A 17398-nucleotide genomic window follows, 5' to 3' on the forward strand; every position below is an offset into this window, starting at 1 on the left:
CTGCGTACAGTTCAATGAAAGATTAAAACGTTTAACCAAAGCTGAAAAATAACGATGAATTGCATTGGAATGTAAGTGCTTGATTTTGAACCTTATATCGAAAAGAAGAAATTTCCTATATCTCATAAGACTTGCTACAGAGAATCAACAGCTACAATAACATGTGACTTTGGGGAAAACAATGTTCGCTGTAAAACCCTACATCTGTTTTGGTTCATTTCAATAACAAATTCACATAAACAACCGAAGACGTTTACCTCTTTTAAAGCCGAGATCTAGCAAATAAAATCGTTACATGCTCCTAAAGAAACCAGCACACCATGAGTCCCCAGTTCCTTTCGGCAATAATTTCAAAAGTGAACTGAAAGAACTAATAATCATAAGAGGAAAGACCAAAGGCCAACTTGATGCTACAGTATCCCGCTCGTTGATTAAAATACGACGACATGTCGGATCCCAACGTCAACTTCAGAATAATTCCTCTCGGCCATCATCCATAGAGTACAAAATCATTCATATATGCTCATTGAAACACAAAACTTTAAAACATGGTGACATTGCGAAACATTTGTTCGTGATTCTAGAGGAAAGTAGTGAGAATGAGACCTCAGACATATACCGTAATCCAAAAATCAGCAGCTGAAATAATCCTGGTAGGCTTCGGGACCGTTTCAGATTTGCTTGAGTGTAGGAGGGAAACGCGATAGAAATGGAGCTATCTGTTGCTACTTTTTTGAGCCGTGCCATCCATAATGATTAGATTGACCTCTGGCGGCGAATTAGGCGTGATGGTACGTCGTTTGCGGTGTCCAAGCGTGCCGATGGTAAATATATGCAATACTGGTGGATATGAATAGATAGGACGGATAGCAATTGTTTGAGGTCTGTATCCAAAGAGAAATATATGCAGGAGAACAGTACCTGGACAACCTATGTTTAAGTACTTGCCGCGCCTCGTTTATCCAGTTGGATAAATCACATCACGTGAGGGACCTCATTATGGATGGGAGTCCAAGTGGTGTTCAGTCCCTCATTATGGATAGGTTGATGCGTAAGTAATGAGAAGTAAAGTGTAGTTGAGGTGCACTCAACTGTGCCCTTATTTCTGGAAGCTCTATCTTCCTTTTTCTCTTAGTAGCTCTAGCCTACATCTCATAGATTCTCTATGACTAATGCTTAGATTTCTGGGTCCCGATAGGCTTAGTTATTTCCAAAAAATAAGAGCGCGGTTGAGGGCCGCTCCCCAACCACATTTTACCCGTAATGAGCGTTTTCTCACAGAAACGCCTACTTTTTTGGAATTCTCTTGGAGGTGGTATGTGTTGGGCCGTTTGACATAATGTTGTCCTTTTATGTTTATTTGTTGCCTTCACGTATGTAATCATTTGAAAATGAGTCAGCACACGAAACACCCAGAAACTTCTATGAAACAAGTTCTTAGCCGTATGAGTGATTGTTTGTCAGAAAAAAGAGACGTTGGAATAGAAAAGTCGAGAAAACGTCAACAATGACATTGAATGACACGCGATGAAGTGATGGTGACGTGTTATTACGCAATGACTCAAATAGCAACAATGTAAGGAAGGAAAACGAGGACAAAATCCACCGAAATTCAAGACGGTGAAAAATTGAAGCAGCAGCAGCAGCAGAGAATTAGGCTTAGTGTCAGCTCAGTCTATACGAGAGTAGTTTCTGCTTGACAGAACATTTTAATTGCATGCAGCTGCAAAGCAATGGAATTGCACTTTTTTAAACTGCACTCCGAAGAAAGTCATTGGAAGAAAATGTACTGTAAGTGAAGTAGTTATAAAACATAGATCGGAATGCTGTAATTTCCCTGACGTTCAACTTTGTAAAAGTTTATGTTCAATTGCTTTCTTCTAATCATGAATTTAATCGCTTTCGAGCTTTGCAACGTCATTATGACGATGTCATTTTCGCGCCCCTCTTCAAAGTATCAATGTCGTCCTTGAATTTCCTTCGTTTTAAAACTCTAGTATTCACGTCTAGGTCGAGCGAATCGAGAACTCATTAATGTGTATGTTCTTACCTTGACGAAAAGATATTGGAGTGGGAGCGGGGATAGGAGACTCAACACAACACTGCTCTAATCGAACTGTAGTTTAGAGCAAAAAAATCGTTCTTAGAGTCCGCAAACCCTCGTTAACTGTGAATTGACATTCCCATTTGAGGAGGTGATAAGTCATCAATCAAAAGTTCATCAGCGATTGTGAGTAGCTGAGTCAGTCGAGGCCCAAAAACCAAAGCACTAATCGAGGATACATGACATGTAGACGGAAGCTAGTAAGAAAAAAAGAAGATATAGCTGGAACTGCTGATGTTTAATAAACTCTCCAAACAAACTTGCCGGAAGTGGGCAGGTAAGTCATACCATATCGAACTTTCAACGAAGAGAGAAAAACCAAAAAATGGTCTGACAGATGACTTCTCCGCAATTTGCATTTGACTTACTTTTGAGTTAGGAGCGGTTTTTGTGCTCTACGATCGATTTTTGCTTTCTAAAGTGCAGTGCGATTAGAGCAGTGTCGAGTGTCCTCGTCCAACTACCTCTTCGCCTTCACTTCTTGTCTTACTACGGTAGAGATATCCCTTTGCTGATGCAAAAACGTCTAGAACTACTACGTTAATGTTTTTATCCTTGTCTGAGACAAATACTTTGACTACCATTGTACCACAGCAGGACGGTTTTACTTACAGCGATTTGCAAACAACTCAAAACGAAGAATTTTAAGGGTAAAAGGATCGAAGGTATAGTTGGGTCGAAACCATCCGAAGCTCGGTGCAGTTCTGTAAGGACTACTCATCGCTGCAGTTCGAGTGAAGCTAGCGACGGCCCCACTCTGATGCCAACCGCAACGCCCCACCGCGCCGCTTCGAGCGCAGCCGCTTACGCAACTGCACTAAGCTTCAGGTCGTTGTCACCCAACTATAGTCATTAGGATATCTTGAGTTTTCTCTTTGGTTTTTTTCTGCAATAGTCCAGAGATTTTCGTTGTAGGGTTTTGTGTAAATGATCAGAAGCTGAGTGCCTTTGTAATTTTGACCTCAAAGGTGACAACTTCTGGAAAAGAAAAAAACCGAAGATTTCACTGCTAGGTTTCCTCCTGTTGATTCCTTACAGTTTCGGGAGTTCTCCACGTATATGTGAAAATCAGGCAAACCATGTTTGTGGGCACGTGACGCGTGCTGACAGCTGGTGTTTCCAGGCTTTTCTAACGGTGCCTCCGTTACGTCGCGTTCGTCCCAAAAACAACGTTGTATGAGGTGGAGATTCTTCAATGACTTCAGTTTTTATCTTTAACTCAAACCTATTTTTGCATATTAACCCCCACCTTTCATTTGTTTTATTTTCGACTTTTTTCGGTATTACATCTGGATCCTGAACGAAGTTTCGGTTGGGCAACGTCATTTTGGCTTAGAAACCGGGTGACCGCCACGAGAAGAAGGCGCTCATCGTATCACGTGTCACGAAATTGACGTAGTATGGAAACCTCGTGGAAAGTATAGAGTTCGGGGCGTAGACTACGAATATGGGCGTGCTCAAACTCAAATCCCTCTACTCGTCCTGAAGAACGGAAATGATGTTTGTTCCTATAAGGTACCTGAAACCATTGTGCACGCACCTCTTCTACGTGCAGGCGGTTGACTGTCAATGAAGTCTCCAGCCTTTTCAAGTAAAATGAGTGAATAGGCTGGTGAGGAAACTGGAGTGTGCACAAAGGTGGCGCGCTCCAGCTTATCTCGTAAAAGCGAACGATTAGGACTTAGGACGATTAAGGGGAAGTGAGCGAGACCACGCTTATACTCGTAATCTACACCCCAATTTCCGTGTCTTGCATCAGGTTCCCACACTACGTCGATCCCGCGATACGCCTTTATATAGCGGTTGTGCTAGTTGGGGTTTGGATTGGAGCTAAAAAGTCGATCTTCTTGAGCTTTAGAAAAAAATTTCAGAGTTCCAACAGCCAAGAACTGCCTGTTTGATGGTATGAGACGAGTGCTGTAAGTTCGGAACCAGTGGTACCGAACACAAAAACTAACTGCAAATCGATGTCTATTGCACAGAGCTGAGCACCCCAGGTACGAAAGTTTGCGAGGAAATGACCAAGGTTTTCTCTTCCACCCACCCTTGAGAGAGTCGACGAAATAGAAAATCCCCAGCCTCAGCTACACAGTGCTGTCCTATTTACCGTATTCTCTAGACGTGGACTTTACTGGCTACCATCCTTAGTTCTCATTGGCCCAATTCTTGAGCGGGTAGCAATTCGAAAATGTCGACGTCAAAATCGGCCTCTAGACCTTTATCAGTGAAAAAATTAATATTACGAAAGTGATATAGAATGAAAGTCACTAAAGAATAGAATAAGAACGGAACTTTTTCCACATGGTCCCAGAACTTATTCAAAACCTTACTGGTAGTTTATTTATTATTATTTTGTATATTTATATTTGTTGTAGGGGTGGTGGAGCGAAGTCGGGAAGAGGTTCCACTGTGGCTACATCGGAGGTTCGAGTACGCCCTAGTTCAAACCAAGTCTTTCATTTCTTCGCGGTCGATAAATTGGTACCAGACTTCTCTGGGAGGATAAAAACACTGACTTGGGACATCGGCGAGCCCCCGGAAGTCATCGCAAGTCTGCACGCGCGTTCATAAACCTCAAACGAAGTCTGGGTTGAAGTCGAACGCGTAGGGGCATCCCCATAGGAGTTGATCGACGCCGTGTACTTTATCCTCTATTTATATTTGTTGTACATGTATATATGTATATATTTATTTGTTTATTTATTTCGTAGTCATTATTTTCTCTTCCCTCCGTAAAAGTCTTTTTCCCTTGTGTTTTAAATTAAGTGACGAATCGGTTTGTACTTTATCAAAATAGCATCTCTATCGATTCCTTGAGGCAGATCCTGCGAAGAATAAACATTTATAACATTAATCCATTGACGACAGCGCACCCTTCTTTTGTGTATCTGACGCTAATCGACTTTTACGAATTATATTTGAGCAAGGAAATAGTAAAATTGAATAATAATGAATCTATTAAGAGCAAGGAAAGGTTCAAAGAACTAGGAAATTATGGAAAATGGCTGTTGAAAAGTGTTCGCCTCGCCGGTACGACGCACTGCTGGCAAAGAGTTTAAAAAACGAGGTGTTCTCTTACTGCAGAGGTATTGTGTTCGCCGAAGAAAAGCATCGATGAGCTGTTCATACGAGATGATTAACTGCTAATGATTATAATGCTAACATTTTTCTGAATTGTTGAGTTCTTCTAATGTGATTTCCTTCATAGATCACTTCTATTCTTCAAGCGATTGCAGAAAAGCTTTTTTAATTCATTATTATCATTTTTACATTTTTCTTCAATAAAATAACGGAGGACCTAGATTTTTTCACACTCTTTTTCCATCATCACACATAGATATTTTCTCAGATTTTGAGGAAAATTAGAAACCACGAAGTGCTTATAGCTTTAATAAAAACAGAAAACAATTCGACACATTTTATTTTTTTAGCAATCTGGCTGAACAACAGGATACGTCAGGGACAGCGGTGCTATTAAGTCGTTCAGTCGTTGTGCTGGGCCAACGAAACGCTTCCAGCGAGTGCCACGCAACTCTGAAATCTCTTCAATGAGTTAGATTCTTTTTCTGTTGCTAGCCTAGTCGTGATTTTTAGCCTACAGATGTACACTTACAGGCTAGAAATTATATAATATACATGTGTGGACGGGTGTAGTGTAGCGGTCACAGGGGCCGCTGCCTACACGATCGATCGGAGGTTCGAATCCGTCCTAAGCGCTCACTAACCTTTTCATCCTTCCGGGGTCGATGAATTGGTACCAGACTCTTCTCGGAGGATAAAAACACTGACTTGACACATCGGCCAACCCCCGCAAATCATTGTAGAGGCCAGTTACACGTTCGTAAACCTCAAACGACGCTGAATCGAAGTGAACGTGGGGCTCATCCCAAGTACACCAGAAACTTTATCCTTTATCTTTAGTATATGTATAGGCTATAAATTCTAATATATTTAGTGGAGTTTCAATCCTTATGAAGGAAAAATTGCAAAGCCGTAGCTACATCATTAGTTTGCAGTAAGAAGATAGGCAACTTTGAAAAAATTTTCTGGGATCCTAGAAGCTGTAAATTAAGGCTGCAGGTTACAAAAATAAATAAACATCAAAATAAAGCCTTGTGAAAGCCACATGTTCCTTAGTATGTTACCACGTCTTGCTTTGACTGTCATTCAGAGTCTCATGAAATATTTCTCATCATGCGCCTAAAACTAAAAACATTCTCTTAATTTCTTGGTGAAAGATGCTTTGTAGTTGAGTAGTAGTATAATTTTGCAAATTTTCTGCGATCATGAAATTCAAATGAGTGGGAAGCCACGTGTTTGATATCTAAAACTAAATATACAGTTCGCGATGATAATATATGCGTGATGGAGAAGGTGGTTGGGATCGAAGTGGGACCATCTCGAACTACAACTGAAGATTGGTGAGAGCAAGAGTCCTCGCTTCATCCTAATCACCGCACCGCTTCGAGTGCAGCCGCTTACGCAACTGCACCGTGCTTCAAGTGGTTTGACCCTACTTTACTTAGCTTATTCAAAAAAAAATTCAAGCAACTATGAAATTATTAGTAACTACCAACTTTTACATTTTAATCTCTTCAAATCGGATCTTCAAACAATACTTGACTATTGGAAAATTATGTTAATTCATCATTGATCTTTGTATTAATGCAGTCCAACTTAAGATGAACGAATGTGATTTCCGCGCCATACTCTTCTATAATTTCAAGTTGGTACACAGCACGACCGAGGTAACCGGAAGTCCCGACATTCAGAAGACGCCAGCGGTACATGCTGGACGATATTGGTTCTACTAGCTGGAGAAATATTATAAATCTCTTCAATGGAACTGACAATGGACGATCAGAAGTTACAGTTAACAGCAAACAGTTAAAGGTACATATCATCTGGATCAGATCCACAGCAACAGTTCGTGCGTTTTCAGAAAAAGTGCGAAAAAGTAGTATAATAGAAAGGTTCCTGAACCAATCTGATTAGAATAGAAGAAGCGAGACAAACTTGTCCCGGACGAATTCGGCAAAAGTCAGAAAAATTTGCGTTGTAAAATTGTGTACTTCTTTTTGTGCAATAGGAACAAGGAAGTTTCTCGGCGGTATTGTGACGAAAGACAAAAAGTAGTTTCAAAAGAAAATGGATTACTGCATTTGGATTCAGTGACTGGACGACGATATATTTTTCGCAACGGCTAAACCTTAGCAGGGAAAGATCTTGATGGGCGCTTGATGGGTTTAGGTACGGTGGTCTGATTCTCTCCTGAACTCGCAATCCAACGGGATCCAACGTAACAGATATGCATCTACTGTGAACAAACTGAAATACTGAACTAAAATTAAAACTACTAAAATAATGACTGAACTAAATACACTATCACTTGAAAAAAGGTTCCATCCATTTTGGATTTGAATCCTTGCCTCATTCTAACATCCGTTCAGCATACATTGCCTACCCATTAACAATTTCCAAACATTTTGAAAAAATGGAAGCAGCAAAAACTTTAAAGATCACTTTGGAACCCAGCAATAACATGGTCGTCGCCTCCAGGAATTTCAATTTTTACGTCACCGAGATAGAAATGTTTGTTTTTGATGACAGAAGTGTTCTGAATGTAATTGCATTAATTTCGTTTCTTTTTTTCTCGGTAAGCTCTCCCGGTAGCGGAGACGTCTGCTTCCGAGAGAGCAACGGCAACTAATTCTCGGACGGCTTAATATTTATAACTTCTTGATATAGCACGACTCTTAAGGAAGGCAAGACGGAACTGCTGCGTGACAGTACCAGGAATTTGTTCAAACTGAACTTCTTAATACCATTTCTTGTTGAGCTTTAATGCTTTCGACTACTAAATGACCCTCGCGCCGGAAGCGTACACGGGACTAAATCCTGCTGATTATATTCTTTTTGCTGTATTTTCTTGGATTCATCCTTGTCACACCCTTTTGGCACTTGATTGAGCGTGATAAATAAATAAATAAATAAATAAATAAGTAAATAAATAAAGCTCGAAGTTCCAGAACCCCTATAAAGTCCCAAGAAAAATTTTTTTTTCAATCTCCAGTATGTATGTGATTACAATGTACATGATTGACCACAGTATATTGAAGCCCACAGCCCAGATCAGATCTCACCTTTAATTCGGCATCGTACCTTCTCGTTCATCTGCTGCAGCTTTTCAACGCTTTCACGAAGGGAGTACAGGCGATCCAGGACCAACGAAGGAGCTAATCCTCTCCGAGGTCGAGAAACCCCATATGATGTAAGAAAGAAGAAAAAGAGTAGAAATAATGAAGGGACCCTCGCCATCTGAAACGAAAATACGTATACACCTATATAACGATAATCTCATAAAATTCGCTTACATACAACAGTTGAAGAGGTTTTTTTTTGTAGAGTCAGCTAGAGCACAGCATAGACCAAAATTGGGAAAGGTAAGGAATTGAAGATTTAAAAAATACGTGGAGGTTTGAATATTGGAAAATTTTCCTACAAAGCAGAGCACCAGAAAAACAGTTAAAACACATTTTGAAATTTTGAAGTAAATTTGGAAATTGGGATTTGGGCAATCCACATGAGCAATTACAACTAGAAATATAAACAAACAACGACACAATATAAACAATCCCGTTTCGAACAAAAAACAAAAACCAAGGAAATATTAGGCAGAAGATTCGGAGGTATGAATTCGAAAGAGTCACACATAAATCGCTCTGCGAAGGAGACGTTCTGAGAAGCTCTCCGTTCGAGCTGTGAAAATGTGATCGAGTCATCTTTGACATAGAGATGGCTAAAAATTGACTTGCCGATCCATCCACCTCTACGAAAGTATTAGGTAAGTTTTCTTTTTTTAATGTACAAATCACTATGTTCGTGAAGTATTATTTAAATAATACCTTTTACAAGTGTGGTCATCATATATATCATTCGAAAGGTTTTTTTTTACCCGATCGATTGATGTTGTTCCCTTGTTTTTGTTGTTTTTACATCTGAAACGGTCGATAGTTTGAAACCGCCCTATCGCAAACCAAACTGTTCATCCCTCTGGGGTCGATAAATTGGTACCAGATTTGTCTGGGAGGATAAAAACACTGACTTGACCCATAGGCCAACACGCGTTCCAAAACCTCAGCGATTACGAATTCCAGTAAAAACACACTGGTGCATTCCAAATGGACTGATACGCCAGTGACTTTATCTTTTTTATTTCTGAAATAACGTCATATTTATAGATGTTGTGAAAACGTGAAATTCGTGGCCACTGCTTGAACTTCTTTCAGTCTGCTTGAGATGACGAACAACGGTTGATTGGCGTACGTTGAGCTCTTCAGCAACATCTCGCGTGGTTTTAATCGTATCAGCTTCAAGTAATTATTGGCCTCAATCTTTCGTTGTGAACTTCTGTCGCCCGCGACCTTCCTCATCTTCGAGATTGAAATCTCCCGGCTGTGAAATTTTTCAAACCATCTACGCGAGTGCGCCCAGGAGCTGTATCGCACCGCATGCCCTGAAGGTATTCTACGTTGCTTCCACGGCGATTTGGCCAAGTTTGAGCTTGTGCAGTGGAATGAAGCGAGACACTCGTTTTGAAATATCTACAAATATAACGTTACTTCAGATATGAAAAAAAAGATGAAAAACGGCATCAATCGATCGAGTAAGGAAAACCATTTTAAATGATATAAATGATAACCACATAAAGAAGGACGATTTTACTTAAGTAGCACTCCACGAACATAATGTTACATGAAAGCGTGTATTTTTTTGCACCAACCAAATTATTTCTATTGCTTTTGTGCCTCGCGATTTTAAAACCAAATTGAGAATTGCTAATAGAACGGAAAGGTCAGTAACCAATGTGACAATGTAGATTTGGAAACGAAGCCATACGGTATCGTTACGAGAAATCTCAAACAGTATGTCATCGTTACTGTTACTAATCTCATTGATGCCCTGTACCCAGTACTTTACAAATATGTACTGTTATCTCCAATACAACCCGCTCTATGCTTTTGCATCAAGCGTTCAGTTCCATCCGAGACCTGAAAACTATTGGTGCCTATGTTTGTATAAAACATGATGTAAATTTTGTTTACAGTTGGTTTTATATAACTGAGAAACTTTGGAAATTTCAAAAGCCACAGATAGCGGATCACTTCACATCCTAGTGAATGATTGTAGAAATTTCCGTGCTCTATGCCATAGACAGCGAGGGAAAGCTGATCCAGGAGAGAGAGCAAAGGTGACAGAAAGAAGGGGAAAAACCAAGAGGAGAAAGAGTGGGACGACGACGTTGAACTGTCCTCGAAGGTGAGAACCTTCCAGAAAAAAATACCTGCAGAGAGGTTGAGAAGGATGGAACAGCCTTCGCCAACATTTTCAAACGAGACTTCTAAATTTTTCTCGTGAAATAATGCGGATGAAAAAACTACAAATTCAGGTTTGAGATCAGGATTGGCTGAAAAGTTAAAGCGTCAGTATCATTACTACATTTAGAGTCAAGAAAATTATCGAGAAGAAAAAGATTAACTATCAGGAAACGAATGGAAACGGACCACAGATCCCATAACCAAGCACTCATCCAAACACCTCATCAGAGATCGATATCCATACCAACGCAACCACGCGTGATTTTTTAAGTAGGAAAGATGAAACACAAAATAGTGAAAAAAAAATCAAAGAAAATAAGAGAAATGAATAAATGATAAATAAAATATGGGAAAAAGACTTTGCGGCTAAATAATGCTTCTTCTTGAGCATTACCTTTTATTTATTCATAGAGCAATTTTTCTACGCATCTCCTCAAGTTATTTCTTGATTCATCGTTCCTTAAGCGTAGTGTTTAGTTTTTTGAGATGCTGTTCTCGCCGAACCCACTTATTGCAAAGCTAACCAACTTAAAAGTGGTACCGACACTCTCGGCAATTAGTAAAGCAATCTGCTGTTGTAGAATGGCCTATCTGTTAAATAACTAGGCCATTTGCTGTCGGCAGGTACAAGGTCACCATTGCTTATGAGGTTTATGAGAAAACCTGGTCTCATTTCTGCCAGAATTTCCCTAAATTTGGCAGAAAATGTTCGTCACATCTTTTAAAACATGCGTATTTAATTGTAGTTATTTAATCACATTCAGAAGAAGTGAAATTTCCCAGATTTGTTGCGGTATCACATCGGTAAATGGAAGAAAAGTTCTTCAAAACAAAAACCATCTTAGTTTTTTGTAAGTAGCTTCCAGTGCTTGTTGAAATAAATATTAAAGTAATATCAAGTTAAAACTATAAAAAATTAGATACAAATTATTAAGGTATTTGAAGTAATTGAAAATCAATTGAATAGAATAAATTAAACTGTTTACTGTTCAAACGGTAAGATCATTCATGCCTGTCAATCATTCATTTTTAACCACTTTTGATATATTAACTATTGTACTTGTCTAAAGCAAGCTTTTCTGTTTTTTTTAAAGTAAAATTCGCGAAAAATAAACGAAAACACTCCAAATTCCAGAAAGCTGAGAATTTACATATCTGTCGCTTGCTTGGTGCAATCCTCAGTACTCCGCAACAATTCAGAAAATATGCGGAACTTTTTTTCTGGAAAAAAAGTGAAACGTAATGAGGATACACCAGAGAACCGTGCATTGTTGTCACCGAGTCCTGCAATGCTCCTCATCATATATGAGTGTTACTCATATATGCGTGCGCCCACTCTGTTAGCACATCCATTCACAATCCAAGCGGTAGATGTTTGGTCAGATGGACGCTTTCGAAGATATGAAAGAAATCTACGAAGATATTGGCTATGGCTTTGATGAATTTACGGGACATAAATGATTTTCTCATAAACAAAAATGCGAAGTATTTATTTACTATGTCATTCATAGGTTGGAATGGAATTTTATTTAAAAAAGTTCATTTCAACAGCGCTTCATCACCAAAAATAAAAAGAAATAGCTATAAACATTGTTGAAAGTTCTATGTTTAAAAAAATGAAATTTGAGGAGTGAATGTTTGCGTAAGAATCCTGCTAAAATGAGAAATTAGACTGTAAGAATGTCGTTGCTGTGAAAGAACTTTTTCAAAACCTATTTTCAACACAATTTTACTTCCATAACACTTTTATATTTTTGAACACTTTTTAGAATGTTGAAACGTTTTTTTCTAAAAGTCCTTCGGCGCATTTCATTGTTCATCTTCTTTCATTTTCATTATTTATTGAGCCGAAACAATAAAAATCGAAGAAAAGAACGAAAGGAAAAAGAACACAAAATGATCTCTCGGAAATCTTTGAGGTACTATTTAAAGATGGTGAGTATAGTAACATTTTCTTCGCTCAAAAATTAGGAGCAGCTGCTGTATTTGATAAGGGTTGAGTCACAAAAAAACAGCAGTCGGTAACCTAAAAAGAGAAAATTGCGTGGCATTTCAGATTCGGGCTTTGAATAATTCATGAAGATGCAGAGTTTGCTTTCTTGGCAGGTTCGGGTTCGTATGTATAAAGTTCAATCATGTAGATGTTTGCTGCCCAGGGATTTTTGAATTCTTCTTTGAACTTTTCTAGGAATTTTTTTCTAGACTAGGAAAAAAGGTACAGAGTCTGCTTAATAGTATGTTTTTGAAAGTTTGTTTTTGAAATGGAGGCTAAAAATGACGTACTGAAAAGTAAATCAAAATATGTATTTGCAGGCGGGGTAAAGACAACCTCTGGTAACCTCTATTGTATAAAAGACCAAACGGAAAGTGGTAGGAGTGGATAATTCAATAAGAATTCCTTCAAAAATTTTTTCCTTAAAGGCATCACCCACCGAATTTAGGGTGGTGCGGGTTTCAGGTGGGTTATGCTCATACGGAGTCGCAGATTATGGAGAGAAGGGTGATTCCGTCCATTTCTTCCTAATTGCCGTAAAAAACTTCCCGGAAGATACGGCCTCAAGCGTTCCGGCGCGCTATTTTCTACAATGAGTTCGATTGGAGCGCGCCAGCCTCTTGCATGCGCCGCAGCTTCCAGGCCGTTTTTTACGGCAATTAGGGAGAAATGGAAGAAATTACCCTCCTCTCCATTATCTACGACCCCGTATAGGCATAACCCATCTGAAACCCGCACCATCTCAGAGTCGGGGGATGATGCCTTTAAAATTTCTTGATGTTTTTTTTTCCACAAGGCTTGGGAACAAAGTTTCGCTAAAGTCAAACTTCATAAGAGCACGCTTTCCATCTGGAGCGTCATCTGTACTTGAATTGGAGACTGGTATAACAGAATCACAAGTGGTAGCTGAGAGACGTTGACGTGAATCAGAAGAAGTGTTTAATGGTGGATCTGGGCAATAGCTCCGAATCTTTATTTGTTTGCTCCATTTAATAAGCTTTGATGCGTGATATTTTGTTTGTGTTGAGCGTTCGTGGCAGATATCCTAGAAATGTGGACAACAGCCATTATGGTTCACCGAATTTTGGACGGTCCTGACTATTTGTAGAGTCGCCGTCGAACGTACTGAGTTGAATTATCGGTTGTCCTCACATCAACGGCCCACCAACATCAATCGATAGGAGGATAATCGATAGCGCGATGACGCCGATAGGAAGCAGCGACACGCTAGCGACAGCGACCGACAGCAACTGTGAGGTAGTCCTAATCACGAACAATTGTAAGGAAAATACGTCGAAAATAAAAAAAAGAGCTCCGAGGAGCTCATCGCCGTCATCGCCCTATCGATTGGTGGAGGAGGGCGAGCGACGGGTCGATAATCGATAATCCAACACAATACGTTCGAAGGGTACTTTACTGAAATGGCGGAAGCTCAAGTGAATGTATATGGGGATCAGATACCTTCATTTTACTCACGCTTTGCGGTAATCATCCATGTTCAGTTCGTCCTAGCGTATTTGTGGAGTTCAATACAGTTTATTTCCGTCTGAAAATTTGTAGACGTTCAAGGTATCCTAAGCGCACTATCCTTAAATGGTGGAACTTTTCTAGAGTAGAAAAATAAATGGACACTCTTCTTCATGAGTTTTTTTCAGCAGGTCCGCACAAATATGTGGGTCCAATTCAATGCGTGAGTGATGCAGCAATGGACATCGCTGGAAACTCCAGAACAACATTTGTCATCGAGCATCTTCGCCGTCAGGATGACAGTAAACCTGAAAGAATGATATTTGAGATTGAGCAGCGTAAACTTTTCTCTGTATGAAAAGTATGAAAATTTTCCATTATTCGAGATGGAAATGGAGTTTGGGTCGTTTCATAAATTTTTATTCGTCTATGTATGATTCATACTCCAAATTATTAATTATCCTTGAAAGTTCAACAAAGTGACTAAAACCGCTCATCCGCACAACCTTTTTTGGTTTCGATTATCGCGAAAATCCAATTTTTAGGCATACGCGGGTGCTCAGCACATTTCCGGCCTCTCGCTTCCAGTGATGGCCCCTGGGAAGGGCAATAAGGAGATTCTCACAATTACACAGAATAAATGAAAGTTTTGTAAATCTATCAAAAACATGCTCTTGTGTTTTTCTTAGCTGTTTATTCATTCTCGATGAAGCCCTGTCGTTTTCTATCTTGTTGTTTAATTTTGTTGTAAATTAGTCTGTTGATTTACGTGAACTAGTTTCCATTCCGGAAAAGATTGCGCCAACGAATCAGAAATCAATTTTTTTTTCGAAATCGAATAGCGGTTTTCTTTTGGAAAAATGAAGGTGAATCAGCACACCTCCAAGTGCTAACAAAATGACTGAAATGCATATTCAGGGGTATATTTAATTCGTTTCTCTTATCTGCAACTGACTTCTGACTTCTGCTCACTATGCTTTCACCGCTTCTTGCAGTTCCTAGCATTAAAAAAAGAATTTGATAGCAGTGGGCCTTGAATATGCACGATACCACTCATTTTGTTTAAAAAGGACGTAGTGATTAATCTCACCTTATCTTCTTAAGAAAGCTGCAGCTTGCGGCGCAGTGGTTCGAAACCACCAGTGACCAACCACGCTGTCAACTCTATGGACGTAGAAGGTTCCTTCAATGGGTGAACTGAGGACTCCAATTTCAGAATTTGTATGGGGTATTTTGCATTTTTCGCAACGATACTTTGAAATTACTTCCTGAGTCGAACCTAGTAGTGAAAACAAAGAAGTTTTCATCGAATTCTCCCAGGAATTCTAAAAAGAAGTGCAGCCTTTATGCACTGGGAAAAGAGTGAGAGTAACCGAACGATGAAATTTTACCTAACTACCAATATAGAAGAAATAATCATTTAGCATCGTCATAATCATATATGTAAATTTGAAGAATCTCCTAAAGGAGTACAATGGTGACGTTGTGACGGAAAAGACTGTAACCATTGATGTTCTCTAGCAATTCAGCGTGTAATAGCATTAACAGGGTTTTTCTACTGTCTTCAAAGTTTTTGTGAAAAATCTTCTAGATCCTGTGCATCCTCATGGAATATTTTCTTGGAAAACCTCTCTTATAGGAGTTTATCAACCCTGCAATTCTTCCAAATGAGCTTTCAAATGGTTCGAGAATCCTTGAAAAGATGAACGTTGCGATAGCGAGGTAAAAAAGTCATTGCGCTCCTTTCAAAGAAAAATGAAGGAATTTATTTCCACTCTCATATCCAGACAGATTCAAAAACGAGCGATTGATTCTGGTATTTTGAACTGGTCGCATCAGATTTTCTGGATTTTCTTTCTACTTCATCATATGCTCTTTAGTCATTAAGTTTACTGATCATCCTCCTCCGGTCCTGTGCTCATATAATCCATTCGGTGTAAAGGTAGCGTAATTGAAAGGTGCACCGACGTAATTAGCACTTGATCAAATAATTTGCTGTGATGGAATGACTTATTTGACGAGCAGCTTGGACGTTTGCCATTGGCAAAATCAAACACTCATTTATTAGGTTTCTCTTTCTATTTTTCTAAGTACAATTTTTGATACGATTAATAGGACCTTCCTGAATTCTCTGTATTTCTAAATTCCTGTAAATAATAAGATAAATTACTGAGTTTCTTCTCTCTAGTTCCTTCTATTTAGTTCATCTAATATATGGCTTAATATGAATATCTAATAATAAATGATAGTTGTTTAATATGAATATCTAATTTAATAATATATAATATATGGCTTAATATATTTAATATTAAAACTTTCACTATTCACTTTCACTTCTCGATTCATACTCCCGCTGTGGTATGTCACCGTGTCGACTCGATACGTTGCGTCCTCGGCATCGTTGAATGAACCTAGCGGTGGTCCTACAGCGATCGCAGGCGCTGGCTCCATCGCGTCGATTCGAGCACGGTCACTTACGCAAAGCGCTGCAGGCTTCAGGTAGTTTCGATCGACTGTATCGACTGGACGATAATCGATTGTGCGATGCCATCAGTGCAAAATAAACAGGATTTCCTTGTCCTCTCTTCTTAAAACCACGACATTGTGTACTGAATTTATGATTTCTTGCTTTATCAACGAGGTTTTAGTGGGACTTTATTTACGACCGACGTCTCGATCATGTCGTCTTTATCGAAGACCTGAAAATGGCTCGTGATCTCTTTTATTGTAGTAGAGTCAAAACGACATGAAGCGCGGTGCAATTACGTACGCGACTTCTCTCAAGACGATGCGGTGGCGCGTAGCGGTTGGGAGCGTGCTGGAACCCTTGCTGACACCACCCATCGCTGCAGTTTGCGATGGTCCCACCTCGGTTCCAACTGCTGCCTCCACCGGCGCCTTTTCGAGCGAATGCACTATGGTTCACTTCGTTTTGACCCGACTATACGCATATCCTATCGAACTCCCCTCTCCTGATGCCGTTCCAACTGCAGTATGCAAAGTGGGAAACAAATTGACCAGTCTTCTCGACGAGCGGCGTTTCTGAACCACCGCGTTCTCAGATTGTCACTCATCGCGATTGAAATCTACACGGCGTGCAGTTTCCTCAAGTACTCATGTCTGGATAGTGTTAAGGAGGGGCAAGTGGGGCAAACCTATAGCTCATAGAGTGTTATGAACGGTATTAAGTCATTAGTGATAAATAAGCATTAATTTTTGTTATTCACGGATGGATTCCTAACGGAAATTCAGAATGTTTCCAATGCTTTCCTAGTATGTATTTGTTTCCAGTGAGCTAAAATCGTACACCTCATTTCAAACTCATTTTCATTATGTCCCTCTTTTTTCCGCTCCTGTAACGGTGTCATCGGAGCGAAGAGAATTCCCCTAAACTGCTACTATAAAATAGTTTGAATCATGCGTAATTACGCGAAATAACAACGAAACACTTTCGAA

The 17398-nt window shown here is 39.5% G+C and overlaps 3 protein-coding genes across 3 annotated transcripts; 1 reads left to right on the plus strand and 2 right to left on the minus strand.

The window, feature by feature from the left end:
- Positions 1–11: 11 nt before the first annotated feature.
- On the minus strand, positions 12–1385 carry RB195_020051 (uncharacterized protein; the record flags this gene model as incomplete). Its single annotated transcript, XM_064188181.1, has 5 exons — positions 12–41; positions 258–275; positions 320–361; positions 620–639; positions 1292–1385. The coding sequence occupies 5 exons, from the start codon at positions 1383–1385 to the stop codon at positions 12–14; spliced, it is 204 nt and encodes a 67-aa protein (XP_064044062.1).
- Positions 1386–3280: 1895 nt separating this feature from the next.
- RB195_020052 (uncharacterized protein) lies at positions 3281–4675 on the plus strand (the record flags this gene model as incomplete). Its single annotated transcript, XM_064188182.1, has 4 exons — positions 3281–3285; positions 3976–4023; positions 4087–4101; positions 4480–4675. 4 exons carry the CDS (start codon positions 3281–3283, stop codon positions 4673–4675), a joined length of 264 nt encoding a protein of 87 aa, XP_064044063.1.
- Positions 4676–5531: 856 nt separating this feature from the next.
- On the minus strand, positions 5532–8422 carry RB195_020053 (uncharacterized protein; the record flags this gene model as incomplete). Its single annotated transcript, XM_013436912.2, has 2 exons — positions 5532–5638; positions 8248–8422. The coding sequence occupies 2 exons, from the start codon at positions 8420–8422 to the stop codon at positions 5532–5534; spliced, it is 282 nt and encodes a 93-aa protein (XP_013292366.2).
- Positions 8423–17398: the final 8976 nt, after the last annotated feature.

This window comes from Necator americanus, chromosome II (assembly GCF_031761385.1).
Source record: "Necator americanus strain Aroian chromosome II, whole genome shotgun sequence".
In the NCBI taxonomy this organism is placed as follows: domain Eukaryota; kingdom Metazoa; phylum Nematoda; class Chromadorea; order Rhabditida; family Ancylostomatidae; genus Necator; species Necator americanus.